The sequence below is a fragment of the Lutjanus erythropterus genome, chromosome 15 (genome assembly GCF_056507025.1).
Source record: "Lutjanus erythropterus isolate fLutEry1 chromosome 15, fLutEry1.hap2, whole genome shotgun sequence".
Lineage (NCBI taxonomy): Eukaryota > Metazoa > Chordata > Actinopteri > Lutjaniformes > Lutjanidae > Lutjanus > Lutjanus erythropterus.
Window position 1 is genome coordinate 7,361,510 of NC_139331.1, and position 15,247 is coordinate 7,376,756.

Below are 15,247 nucleotides of genomic sequence, written 5' to 3' on the forward strand. Positions count from 1 at the left end.
TCTGTCTCCATCTGCAGCCAAAACAAATGATGAAGACACTGACTAAAAACTACTGTAACGTTAATTCCTGAAGTTTTATTCACAGAGAACTTCAGAGCTGTACTCCTGCATTCATTATACAGCATCTATGACTGAATACATACAGTAAGAAATGAGGAAAACTATGAGATATGTGGATCCTGTGATTATTTACAGATATCAACAAACTAGTGATGATTACCAGCAAGTCATGAGTCAAGAGAGCTTAGAATGAGTAAAATCACCTTGAAATATTTTCCCAGAAATGATCATTCTGAAAGCTGATCGAAACCAGCTGTAAAAGAAACCATAGATGAATGGATTGAGCATTGAATTTGCCCATCCAAGCCACTTACATGTATAATACGGTTCAAATGTTATACTGTAATTAATCAAAGGGTCAATGGTCCAACAAAGAAAGAAAGGAGTCCAACAGATCAGAAAAAGTCCCATCACAATAGCCAGAGTTTTGGTGGCCTTTCTCTCCATCTTACTTTCAGACTTTGTGCTCTGACAGGTTGTGTTCTGGATGCTGCGTGCCTGTCTCTGTGCCACTGTCAAAATCTTTAGATAGATGGTACACATTATGATAGCTGGGAGGTAAAAAGAAAAAATTTGTTGTAAAGGTAGAATTGAGAGACTAAAACCAGATAAAATCCAGCTCACCAGGATCATGATCACAATAACATAGAAATTTATTTTAGTTCTGTACCTCAGAGGCTGACACACAGCATAATATCTGTCAACAGAAATAAAGCACAAGTTCCAAACAGAAGATGAGCTCAGATACATGTCAAAATCATCTAGTATCCAACAAGAGCTTTCTGTAGCTGGTACCATGACATTCAACAAAAGTAAAACCCCAACAAGAAGGTCAGTTACAGCGAGAGAGAGGATGAGGAAGTTTGTAGGAGTGTGGAGCTGTTTGAAGTAAATGATGGAGGTTATTACAAGAAGGTTTCCACATATTATAAGAAATGATAAAGAGACAGCAAAAAAATAAAATGCCTGCATCAGGGGGTGAGCTCTGGGGTCAGGTTCATCAAGAAGTGTTTCAAGACAGACAATGCTGTTGTCAACATCATCATCAGACCTGTTGACAAAAAAGTTACGTTTCATGCAGAAATGTCCATTAATATTGAGGCAGTATTTGAACTAACATCCCTTAAATCAAGAAAATGAATAGTTTATAATTTCCTGTAGAGAAAGATTTTCAGTTAGTTTTAGTGCTCTGTGTGTTTCACTCTGTGTCTGTTTGGTTTGTGCATCTGTACTGATGGGAGCTCTTGGTCTGTTCCATTGAACAGTATATTCAGATCAGAGCTGTTATTCTGGGCTCATTTGCATATCATGGACAAGGGACCATCTCAACAGGGTACTCACTGTAGTTGTACCAAAATTTAGTATCATGTATTGTGTTAATAAACTTGGAGGGCTAATAGGAGATAAACTCAATATGTCAAAGTCCCACTTTTTCAGATACTTCCATGTTTGTACGTTGTTATATTATTAACAGAGTTAACATGCCTTCCTTTCCCTTCTATATTCCATTGATCTATCAGAAAAGTCTGTATCTTTTATTAGGGCCCGAGCACCAACCTTGGTGTGAGGTCTCTATTGAAACTGAGGGAATTATTATTATCATTACCACAAACAATTAGCACAGAAGTATAACACCAAGATTTCGCTATTGTTGACGGGTGTGACCGAGGCGTTCCGGCAAATTTTGATGTCTCACCATGAGACACGAAATTGCTACAACTTTAGTATAAATGGTCCGATCTTCATCAAACTTCACTTTTATAAAAGCCCCACCCCTAACACGTTTACATGACAACATTCCATGATAGTCATAGTGCCACCTACTGACAGAAAATGACATGTTTTAGACTTTGATGTGTTGCTCCAAGTGGGTTGACCATATCCAACTCAAATCTGTTCAGAAAGGCCTTAAGACCTTGGAAAATGCTTTATTGAAGATCAAAGATTGAAGATCATAACACTGTTGTCAAAGGGTGTTGCCTTGATGGTATGGTGAAGGACGATGCCTCGCCAAAACACAGGAAGTTCCATTCACTTCAGTGTACACAGGTGCAGCTGTCTGAAACTTCACATGCTTGTTGACCATCCTGGCCTGAACATGTGACATGAGTTTCATCATTGGGTGTGGCCAAGTGGCTTAGCCACGCCCATTAAACTGCATTCCTCAAAGCACGTGTCACCAACATGCACGAAAATCAGTATGCACATGTATCGTGTCCAGGCGCACAAATAAGCCTCTTTGACTCATCTGCCAAACCCAACAAGAAGTCAGCCGTTTTTAATTTTGTGGTCAATTTGGGTGTTTTCCATGTTGTATTTTAATGAACTCCTGCTATAGAAATAATACGACTGACTTCAAAATGGTTGTGTACCATCTAGACAGGTTTGTGATCAAAAGTCAGCATTGAACGGTGTGGCTGTGGTATGGTGTTTAGTTTTGATGTCTCACCATGAAACATGAAATTGCTATAACTTTGTTGTAAATGATCACATCTGCACAATACTGTATGATACAAGTCCTGTCCTGAACACATCTACATGACAATGAGGAGTCATGGGCATAGCATCACCTAGTGGAGTAGGAAGCATGTTGTCTGAATGTTGTAAAAGCCTCTTCAACAGTCATAAGGCCATGCCTGCTCATTTTACGGGTGCAAGGGCCCATAAAATGTTGCTTGCAGGTTTAATTTATGATTTCTTTTCTAATTTACAGAACACATTGATGAAGACTCTGAGGTCTGCATGGGATGGGGACTTCAGGTTGGCTGCAACAGCAGAGCAGTGGAGAAAAGCCTTGGAAGGGGCACATATGGCCTTAATCTGTACAGCCTTGCAATTTATTCATTTTTGATGTAATTTATGTGGTGAAAATGTGAATTGTGGTCAAACATAAATGTTATACTGGTTAAAAGGTATATATGAGGGTTAAAGGTCACAGTAATATGAAAAATATTTCATAAGTTAACTTGGCCTCTCTGAACCCTTGTAATAGTCATGCGCTTATAACGTCACTGTAACTGCCTGGTAGGTAACCTGTGGAATCTGTGTTGTGTGGATAATGGTGATAGTGGCTTCTTTTTCTTTTATAGACCTGTATTTATTGAGTACAAATGGTAGACATAGAATTTACACTGGCATTTTCTAGGAATATATCACCTCCAAGTTAAATTTGGTTGATCTGTAGCGCTTCCTGGAGTTTAATTGCTCAGACTGGCTGGAAAGAGGATGGGAGCAATCTGCCACAGGATGCTCCTCGCCTTCTTCCTTGTCCTCTATGCAAAAAGTTGGACCAAAGGCTTCTGGGATTTGCCACTTATCTTACTTGCCATTGAAGATGAACGGTTAAAATACTTTCCACAATAGTTTTATAAACAAGTTCCAAAATCTGCTGACTGACACCGAGGCCACAGAGTTTCCTGAGAAGGTAAAGTCCCTGTGAGCATCTTTTAGAGATATGCTCTGTGTTTTCAGGGAAGCTCAGCTGGGAGTCTAGAAATATGCCAAGGTATTTAAAGTTTTACACAGTTTCAACATTTTGACTATCGGGTGGAACTGGTTCTATCTTCAGATCTTGTTTTGTACAAATAATTAGTTCTTTTGTTTTGGCCACAATTTCTAGACAACTAATATGACACCACTTTTGAAGTGTCTGAGTATGAGCTAAATAAGCTGCTTCACCTAAAGGATCTGATTTCTGAAGAAGGCCAACTAAGGCCATGTTATCCGCATGCTTGAACAACTTAAAATGTGTGTCATTGACCATAAATTCATTTGTAAAAAGCTAGAATAGCACCGGGGCAAAAACAAACCCTCTGTGGGCGGCAAGAAAGAAAATTCCTGATCCAAAGCACTAAGGAAGAGTTAATATAAAGATCAGTGAGCTTTTTCAGAAGGACAAGAATCAGAATGGGTTGATCTGCAGAGTGCATTGTTATAACTCTAACGCTATTCTCTCACCTGCAGCATCATTATTCAGCCCAGGCACATACACTGATCAGGCATAACAATATGACCACCTGCTTAGTATTGTGTTGGTCCCCCTTTTGATGCCAAAACAGCCCTGACCCGTCGAGGCATGGACTCCACTACACCCCTAAAGGTGTGCTGTGGTATCTGGGCAGATGTTAGCAGCAGATCCTTTAAGTACTGTAAGTTTCAAGGTGGGGCCTCCATGGATCGGACTTGTTTGTACAGCACATCCCACAGATGTTCGATTGAATTGAGATCTGGGGAATTTGGAGGCCAAGTCAACACAGCAAACTTGTTGTTGTGCTCCTGAAACCATTCCTGAGGCATTTTTGCTTTGTGGTACAGCACATTATCCTTCTGAAAGAGGCCACAGCCATCAGGGAATACCGTTTCCATGAAACATGGTCTACAACAATGCTTGGGTAGGTGGTACATGTCAAAATAAGGTTTCAAGGTTTCCCAGCAGAACATTGTCCAAAGCATCACACTGCCTCCGCTGGCTTGTCTTCTTCCCATAGTGCATCCTGGTGCCATGAGTTCCCCAGGTAAGCGATGCACACACACCTGGCCATCCACGTGATGTAAAAGAAAATGTGATTCATCAGACCAGGCCACCTTCTTCCATGTCTCCGTGGTCCAGTTCTGATGCTCATGTGCCCATTGTTGGTGCTTTCATGGTGCACAGGGGTCAGCATGGACACCCTGACTGGTCTGTGGCTATGCTGCCCCATATGCAACAAACTGTGATGCACTGTGTATTCTGACACCTTTCTATCAGAACCAGCATTAACTTCTTCAGCAATTTGAGCAACAGTAGCTCGTCTGTTGGATCGGACCACACGGGCCAGCCTTCACTCTCTACATGTAGCAGTGAGCCCTGGCCACCCATGACCCTGTCACCAGTTCACCTCTGTTCCTTCCTTGGACCACTTTTGATAGATACTGACCACTGCAGACTGGGAAAACCCAACAAGAGCTGCAGTTTTGGAGATGCTCTGACACACTCATATTCAGTTCTAATTATAAGTTCATCCAATTTGTTGCTTATGGAGTGGACGTTTGACAGGGTAATGACAGGCAGAGGAAATCTGCTTCAGCGAGTCGATGTCTCACTCCTCCTCTTGAACCTCACTTTTTCCTCTCTTTCGTCACGTCTCCAGACATGTTTCAGTCCGCTGGATTTCAGAACAGTCTGTGGGTAAGTTAAGAGATGAAGAACCACCAGTTGAGCGTAATGACAGCACGTTCTCTTATGTGTAGGTCAGTACCTCTTGTTGGCCCGTCCAGCAATTGTTCCCCAGCGCAAACGCCATGAGGCAAAAAGTGATCAATAATCATGCAAAATTCACAGTGGTGGTAAAGTGCAAAGTACAGAAGTGTTTCCAGTAGATATGGCCTAAATTAGACAAACAAACCACTCAAAATAGTTTATAAAAATGAATTTAAAATCAGGTAAACAAACACTGGTGAGCACAGAGTCAGCAGCTGGGCTGCTCCCCCAGAAGTATCATACTGGGCTTCAAGAAACATTAATTAGTTTTATTTTTAGGGAGTCATCAAAGATGACCTCTCTCTCCAAATGCCTGATCCTGTGATCAAGTTCATTCATTTTCAATTTATGCTTATTTTTGAGCTAGTATAGGATATGATCATGCCTCTGATAAACACTTCAAAGGCCTTCCATCTGACAGTGGCAGAGATCTCATCCTTATACATGTTAAAAAAAGATCTCAATGTATGCCTTTAAGAAAAGCATAAAATTTGAATCAGCCATTTTGGGTGAAACCTACATCGAGAAGTGGCTTTAACCAGCTCTGTGTGTAAGCAAAGTGACAGAGTAGTGGGATAGAAGCATATTATTATATTCACAGTGTACCACTGAGGACATTAACTGTGTTTATTTTTTCATTTATCACTTTACCCTGAACTATAGATGAATTATATTTTCCACCTTAAAGGGGACAGATCTGTGGATCAGGATTATCACCCATCAGGTATGAGATAAATAAGAAACAAATAAAACAAAATAAAGTATATGCATGATGAAGTAAGACATAGAAGTGACTGTTGTGAAACTGAAATGATATTGTGTAAGGATAAAAGTCAGTGTGTCTCTGTCAAAATATTCAAATTGTATAGCAACAACTCCTTCTCAGAAAGTAGTGGGAACATGTGACGGTGAAGAGGGGGAGAAGAGTGAGGCCTTGCTCACATCAAGTGTTACAGATCAAGTACAGATAGTAGAAGACAGTTATGTTATAAGAACCCCAGAGAGACTGGAGACCAGCTGTGCTGTAGTCTGTGCTCTGAACTTGTTGCTAAACGTGCAACTGTTTGTAACAAAGAGTGATATTCAAATGTTCAAGTATAAACTGCAGTGTAAACAATTTCTCTTCAGTCTCATGTGCTTCTTCTCCAGACGTACATGGAGGTTCTTGTTTCCATGTAATGAATAATCATTTGGAATAAGAGACAAAGACAGATATTGTGTCTGAGTATTAAATTGCTCTTTACTTCACCCTGACTAGATGCACTTGTTTCACCATCTTGTAGAGGAGCCATTGTTGTATCTTCAGTTCACTGATACTGTAATTTATAAAATTATTCATATAGTCAAAAACATACAGTTAAAATGAGTTAAAAATATGAAAAGGATGAAGGCATTTTCTGTAGTATTAGGAGTTAAAATTGTGTGGAGTGGCTAATATAGACCACAAGGTGCAGGAATGTTCTACTCCAGAGTTAGAAGAAAAAAAAGGTGTCCGTTCAGAAGAAGAAAGTCATGCTAGCTAAAGAGAATGTAACCAGTTCAGTGCTGAGCCTTTGTCCGTGCAATAATGCGCAGTCTTTCAAATAAAGAATATAAAAGACAAGACTGTGATGTCCCGGCCATTTTTTGTAGAAGTCACAGCTGAGTTCTCACAGCCCTCATTATTTCAGTTCATCTTGTGCTTACATGTCACATCAGTCTAAATTCATTTGTGCTTAATCAAACTGCCACATAGTAATTGCTACAGAAATGATGCACAGTGAAACTCATTTTTGTCCCAGGAACCCCTACAGCAGGGTTACTCCACTCACTTTAACCAGGGGACACTTTTCAAAATGACAGGAGGCCAGGCGCCAGTTAATGAATACACATTAATAATAACATTACTTATAAGATAAAATTAAAGAAGATTAAAGGGACCATAACTCATCTTTCTTTTCTTTCTTTATTTTCAGGTTGACTGATATATTACCAAAACTTATTATTAACTTGGCTCAAGGTTTGACATTTCAGATATTTTACTTGAAACTACTTTAAAATCTGCAACTGCATTAGTTACAGGTTACAACATTAAACATAACTGGAACCTCTTCCATCCTACCAGGAAAAGAAAGAGCAGCTTATTTAAACTCTTTTAGATTGTAATATACATTGATGGGATCAGAACTGTCTTCACCTTTGTGTAACTTTTCGCTCCTCTACAGCCCATATTTACACTTTGAACAGTCTGAATAACCATCATGTAAATCAGTCTTCTCCTTGTTACTACCAGCCTAATTTAGACCATCATCCAAAATTGGCATATCTGTCCCTCCTTCCTGGGAAAAAAAGTCAATCGAATGATTTTTATTGTGACTGAGAAAATAATCGGAGGGCCATCTGGCAGCATTTTGAGGTCCAGATTTTTTCTCTAAGAAATGAGAATACATATTTGAAACACAACTGAAACACATACAGTGTTCAGATAAAAAAAAAAAAATAAGGCTTGTACTGTTTTGTAAATATGAATCCTTTAGAAACTGTCTCACAAAGGCAAGCCAAGTGTCCACTAATAATGACTCAATAAATGACACATTACTGTAGTGTGGACAATATAAATGGCAATGATCATCATGGACTGTAAAAATGGACATTTTCTCTGCTTAGTCTTGAAATCACAACATCTTAGTGTCAAAGCAGAGACAGAATGAGAACTTATGAAGTTGCATCAAAACTTGTTCCTACTTTAAATGATGCTCATGTGTACATCCATAAACCTTTTATCTGAACAGAGACAAAAGTAATCCATCGTTCTTTACTTGAGCTACTTTTGTGATGGGAACTGTGATTATGGACAATTTTGATGTTACTACAATTGAAGAACTTTGCAGATATTTAGTGATGAAACTTCTGTTTCTTTATTCTGTCTTCATCTGCAACCAAAACAAATGATGAAGACACTGACTAAAAACTACTACTATGAGATCATTTCAACATTAAATGCTGAAGTTTTATTCTCAGAGAACTTCAGAGCTGTACTCCTGCATTCATTATGCAGCATTTATGACTGAATACATACAGTAAGAAATGAGGAAAACTATGAGATATGTGGATCCTGTGATTATTTACACACATTAACGATTAATGTTAACAGTTAAAATCTTCAGAGCCAAACTAGTGATGATTACCAGCAAGTCATGAGTCAAGAGAGCTTAGAATGAGTAAAATCACCTTGAAATATTTTCCCAGAAATGATCATTCTGAAAGCTGATCGAAACCAGCTGTAAAAGAAACCATAGATGAATGGATTGAACATCGAATTTGACCATCCAAGCCACACACATGTATAATACAGTTCAAAAGGTATACTGTAATTAATCAAAGGGTCAATGGTCCAACAAAGAAAGAAAGGAGTCCAACAGATCAGAAAAAGTCCCATCACAATAGCCAGAGTTTTAGTGGCCTTTCTCTCCATCTTACTTTCAGACTTTGTTCTCTGACAGGTTGTGTTCTGGATGCTGCGTGTCTGTCTCTGTGCCACTGACAAAATCTTTAGGTAGATTATAGACATTATGATAGCTGGGAGATAAAAAGAAAAAACATACGTTAAACCCAAAATTGAGAGACTAAAACCAGATAAAATCCAGCTCACCAGGATCATGATCACAATAACATAGAAATTTATTTTAGTTCTGTACCTCAGAGGCTGACACACAGCATAATATCTGTCAACAGAAATAAAGCACAAGTTCCAAACAGAAGATGAGCTCAGATACATGTCAAAATAATCTAGTATCCAACAGGAACTTTCTGTAGCTGGTACCATGACATTCAACAAAAGTAAAACCCCAAGAAGAAGGTCAGTTATAGCGAGAGAAAGGATGAGGAAGTTTGTAGGAGTGTGGAGCTGTTTGAAATAAATAATAGAGGTTATTACAAGAAGGTTTCCACATATTATAAGAAATGATAAAAAGACAGCAAAAAAATAAAATGCCTGCATCAGGGGGTGAGCTCTGGGGTCAGGTACATCAAGAAGTGTTTCAAGACAGACAATGCTGTTGTCAATATCATCATCAGACCTGTTGACAGAAAAGTTACGTTTCATGCAGAAATGATCATTAATATTGAGGCAGTGTTTGAAATAACATCCCTTAAATCAAGAAAATGAATAGTTTCTAATTTCCTGTAGAGAAAGATTTTCAGTAAAGTTTAGTGTTCTGTGTTTCACTCTGTTTGGTTTGTGCATCTGTACTGATGGAGCTCTTGGTCTGTTCCACTGAGCAGTATATTCAGATCAGACTTGTTATTCTGGGCTCATTTGCATATCATGGTCAAGGGACCATGTCAACAGGGTACTCACTGTAGTAGTACCGAAATTTAATATCATGTATTCTGTTAAAAATTTGGAGGGATAATAGGAGATAAATTCAATATGTCAAAGTCTCACTTTTTCAGATTCCTCCATGTTTGTATGTTTTTATATTATTAACACAGATAACACGCCTTCCTTTCCCTTGTATATTCCATTGATCTATCAGAAAAGTCTATGGGCCCTATCTTACGCTGATCTAAAGCGTAAGTGGCAAGCGTGAGGTGCAATGGATTTAATTTATTCAAGATGTGTCCAAATCCACCTTTGCCGTCTTGTGCCAGGGGCAGGAGTGATATTTTGCCCTGCCCTGCCCTTTCCGCCACCAACGCAAAGCAGGATACACCTATCAGATGTGCCCAAGTGCCCTCATTAATTCACAGGCGAGTTTAGGCCGAACATGCAATAAACCAATCAGAAAGTCAGCTCTCATCACCTTTAAGAGGCAGGTGCGCCAGCAGCACAAGCAGAGGCAGCATGACGGCGGATTTACCAGGAGGAAACAAAGAGAAAAGATTTTTAAAGTGAGGAGACAGATCTCCTGTTTCGAGGAGTGAAAACACGATATATGGAGACAGCAGGACGTCTAAAACAGCTTCATGTGTAAATAATTTATTTTACATTAATGCCTGCAAAAAACAATACAATAAATGAACCACAAATGTCATGCAGATATGTAACTGCTTATATTTTAACCTGAAGCATGTTGAAAGTATGTTGTATTTTATAATTAATTATTATCATCATCATCATCATTAACTCTGCTGGCTGAGGAGTGGGGAGAGAGATGGTGCAGTAGAGAGGGGAGGCGAACAGATCCAGTCCAGCCACGAAGTTTCCCGGTTCCGCTGGCCCACCTGAGCCAGGTGGAGGAGCAGATATGCGGCTGACCGTGCTCCTCCTTCTTCTCCTCTCCCACCTAATCATCATCTCGTCCTCCCATCCTCGCTCCTCTGTCCTGCTGCTAAACAAGTTGTTCTGTTCTGAAGTTTTAAATCAGGACAAGACACGACCCTAAGGCACAAGCACGTTTTACCCCAATGTGCTGAGCACAAGATAGCAAACGCGCCCGGCCACGCCTTCTTTTTGCCTTCATTTTTAGACCTCACATCCACAGCGGCACAGACCCAGCACAAGCGCATTTGCTATCTTACACACATGGCAAAAATGGCACGTGCGCTGGCATAAGATAGCAAAATCACTTGCGCTGACGGCGCAATGGCTTTGCACCAGGAGTAAGATAGGGCCATATATCTTTTATTAGGGCCCGAGCACCAACCTCGGTGCGATGTCCCTATTGAAACTGAGGGAATTATTATTATCATTACCACAAACAATCAGCACAGAAGTATCACACCAAGATTTCGCTATTGTTGAAGGGTGTGGCAGTGGCGTTCCGGCAAATTTTGATGTCTCACCATTAGACACGAAATTGCTACAACTTTAGTATAAATGGTCCGATCTTCATCAAACTTCACTTTTATAAAAGCCCCACCCCTAACACGTTTACATGACAACATTCCATGATAGTCATAGCGCCACCTACTGACAGACTGATGTGCTGCTCCAAGTGGGTTGACCATATCCAACTCAAATCTGATTAGAAAGGCCTTAAGACCTTGGTAATGCTTTATTGACAATCAAAGATTGAAGATCATAACATTGTCGTCAAAGGGTGTTGCCCTGATGGTATGGTGAAGGACGATGCCTCGCCAAAACACAGAAGTTCCATTCACTTAAGTGTACACAGGTGCAGCTGTCTGAAACTTCACATGCTTGTTGACCATCCTGGCCTGAACATGTGACATGAGTTTCATCATTGGGTGTGGCCAAATGGCTTACACCCATTAAACTGCATTCCCCATACAACATGCACAAAAATCGGTTTGCACATGTATCATGTCCAGGCACACAAAAAAGAGTCTTTGACTCATCTGCCAAACCCAACAGGACTGACTTCAAAATGGTTCTGTACCATCTAGACAGGTTTGTGATCAAAAGTCAGCATTGAATGGTGTGGCTGTGGTATGATGTTTAGTTTTGATGTCTCACCATGAAACACGAAATTGCTCTAACTTTGCTGTAAATGATCCAAACTGCACAAAACTTGTATGATACAAGTCCTGTCCTGAACACATCTACATGACAATGAGGAGTCATGGGCATAGCATCACCTAGTGGAGTAGGAAGCATGTTGTCTGAATGCTGTAAAAGCCTCTTCAACAGTCACACTCACACTCCGACATTTTACGGGTGCAAGGGCCCATAAAATGTTGCTTGCAGGTTTAATTTATGATTTCTTTTCTAATTTACAGAACACATTGATGAAGACTCTGAGGTCTGCATGAGATGGGGATTGGCTCTCATGGCAGAGCAGTGGAGAAAAGCCTTGGAAGGGGCGCATACGGCCTTAATCTGTACAGCCTTGCATTTTAATCATTTTTTCATGTAATTTATGTGGTGAAAATGTGAATTGTGGTCAAACATAAATGTTATACTGGTTAAAAGGTATATATGAGGGTTAAAGGTCACAGTAATATGAAAAATATTTCATAAGTTAACTTGGCCTCTCTGAACCCTTGTAATAGTCATGCGCTTATAACGTCACTGTAACTGCCTGGTAGGTAACCTGTGGAATCTGTGTTGTGTGGATAATGGTGATAGCAGCTTCTTTTTCTTTTATAGACCTGTATTTATTGAGTACAAATGGTAGACATAGAATTTACACTGGCATTTTCTAGGAATATATCACCTCCAAGTTAAATTTGGTTGATCTGTAGCGCTTCCTGGAGTTTATTGCTCAGACTGGCTGGAAAGAGGATGGGAGCAATCTGCCACAGGATGCTCCTCGCCTTCTTCCTCATCCTCTATGCAAAAAAGTTTGACCAAAGCATTCTGGCCAATTATCTTACTTGCCATTGAAGATGAACGGTTAAAATACTTTCCACAATAGTTTTATAAACAAGTTCCAAAATCTGCTGACTGACACCGAGGCCACAGAGTTTCCTGAGAAGAAAAAGTCTCTGCATCTTTTAGAGATATGCTCTGTGTTTTCAGGGAAGCTCAGCTGGGAGTCTAGAAATATGCCAAGGTATTTAAAGTTTTACACAGTTTCAGCATTTTGACTATCAGGTGAAACTGGTTCTATCTTCAGATCTTGTTTTGTGCAAATAATTAGTTCTTTTGTTTTGGCCACATTAATTTCTAGACAACTAATATGACACCATTTTTGAAGTGTCTGAGTATGAGCTAAATAAGCTGCTTCACCTAAAGGATCTGATTTCTGAAGAAGGCCAACTAAGGCCATGTTATCCGCATGCTTGAACAACTTAAAATGTGTGTCATTGACCATAAATTAATTTGTAAAAAGCTAGAATAGCACCGGGGCAAAAACAAACCCTCTGTGGGCGGCAAGAAAGAAAATTCCTGATCCAAAGCACTAAGGAAGAGTTAATATAAAGATCAGTGAGCTTTTTCAGAAGGACAAGAATCAGAATGGGTTGATCTGCAGAGTGCATTGTTATAACTCTCTGCTATTCTCTCACCTGCAGCATCATTATTCAGCCCAGGCACATACACTGATCAGGCATAACAATATGACCACCTGCTTAATATTGTGTTGGTCCCCCTTTTGATGCCAAAACAGCCCTGACCCGTCGAGGCATGGACTCCACTACACCCCTAAAGGTGTGCTGTGGTATCTGGGCAGATGTTAGCAGCAGATCCTTTAAGTACTGTAAGTTTCAAGGTGGGGCCTCCATGGATCGGACTTGTTTGTACAGCACATCCCACAGATGTTCGATTGAATTGAGATCTGGGGAATTTGGAGGCCAAGTCAACACAGCAAACTTGTTGTTGTGCTCCTGAAACCATTCCTGAACCATTTTTGCTTTGTGGTACAGCACATTATCCTTCTGAAAGAGGCCACAGCCATCAGGGAATACCGTTTCCATGAAACATGGTCTACAACAATGCTTGGGTAGGTGGTACATGTCAAAATAAGGTTTCAAGGTTTCCCAGCAGAACATTGTCCAAAGCATCACACTGCCTCCGCTGGCTTGTCTTCTTCCCATAGTGCATCCTGGTGCCATGAGTTCCCCAGGTAAGCGATGCACACACACCCGGCCATCCACGTGATGTAAAAGAAAACGTGATTCATCAGACCAGGCCACCTTCTTCCATGCCTCCGTGGTCCAGTTCTGATGCTCATGTGCCCATTGTTGGTGCTTTCATGGTGCACAGGGGTCAGCATGGGCACCCTGACTGGTCTGCAGCTATGCAGCCCCATACGCAACAAACTGTGATGCACTGTGTATTCTGACACCTTTCTATCAGAACCAGCATTAACTTCTTCAGCAATTTGAGCAACAGTAGCTCGTCTGTTGGATCGGACCACACGGGCCAGCCTTCACTCTCTACATGTAGCAGTGAGCCCTGGCCACCCATGACCCTGTCACCAGTTCACCTCTGTTCCTTCCTTGGACCACTTTTGATAGATACTGACCACTGCAGACTGGGAAAACCCAACAAGAGCTGCAGTTTTGGAGATGCTCTGACACACTCATATTCAGTTCTAAGCATAAGTTCATCCAATTTGTTGCTTATGGAGTGGACGTTTGACAGGGTAATGACAGGCAGAGGAAATCTGCTCCAGCGAGTCGATGTCTCACTCCTCCTCTTGAACCTCACTTTTTCCTCTCTTTCCGTCACTTCTCCAGACATGTTTCAGTCCGCTGGATTTCAGAACAGTCTGTGGGTAAGTTAAGAGATGAAGAACCACCAGTTGAGCGTAATGACAGCACGTTCTCTTATGTGTAGGTCAGTACCTCTTGTTGGCCCGTCCAGCAATTGTTCCCCAGCGCAAACGCCATGAGGCAAAAAGTGATCAATAATCATGCAAAATTCACAGTGGTGGTAAAGTGCAAAGTACAGAAGTGTTTCCAGTAGATATGGCCTAAATTAGACAAACAAACCACTCAAAATAGTTTATAAAAATGAATTTAAAATCAGGTAAACAAACACTGGTGAGCACAGGGTCAGCAGCTGGGCTGCTCCCCCAGAAGTATCATACTGGGCTTCAAGAAACATTAATTAGTTTTATTTTTAGGGAGTCATCAAAGATGGCCTCTCTCTCCAAATGCCTGATCCTGTGATCAAGTTCATTCATTTTCAATTTATGCTTATTTTTGAGCTAGTATAGGATATGATCATGCCTCTGATAAACACTTCAAAGGCCTTCCATCTGACAGTGGCAGAGATCTCATCCTTATACATGTTAAAAAAAGATCTCAATGTATGCCTTTAAGAAAAGCATAAAATTTGAATCAGCCATTTTGGGTGAAACCTACATCGAGAAGTGGCTTTAACCAGCTCTGTGTGTAAGCAAAGTGACAGAGTAGTGGGATAGAAGCATATTATTATATTCACAGTGTACCACTGAGGACATTAATTGTGTTTATTTTTTCATTTATCACTTTACCCTGAACTATAGATGAATTATATTTTCCACCTGAAAGGGGACAGATCTGTGGATCAGGATTATCACCCATCAGGTATGAGATAAATAAGAAACAAATAAAACAAAATAAAGTATATGCATG

At 40.3% G+C, this 15,247-nt stretch overlaps 1 protein-coding gene across 1 annotated transcript; it reads right to left on the reverse strand.

Moving 5' to 3' along the window:
- Positions 1-8,480: 8,480 nt before the first annotated feature.
- On the reverse strand, positions 8,481-9,383 carry LOC146313970 (trace amine-associated receptor 1-like). The gene has a single exon (XM_084738210.1). It carries the CDS (start codon positions 9,381-9,383, stop codon positions 8,481-8,483), a length of 903 nt encoding a protein of 300 aa, XP_084594336.1.
- Positions 9,384-15,247: the final 5,864 nt, after the last annotated feature.

Excerpts from the sequence above, each read along its gene's own strand:
- LOC146313970 (XM_084738210.1), bottom strand. The coding sequence starts at position 9,383 with ATGAAACGTAACTTTTCTGTCAACAGGTCTGATGATGATATTGACAAC.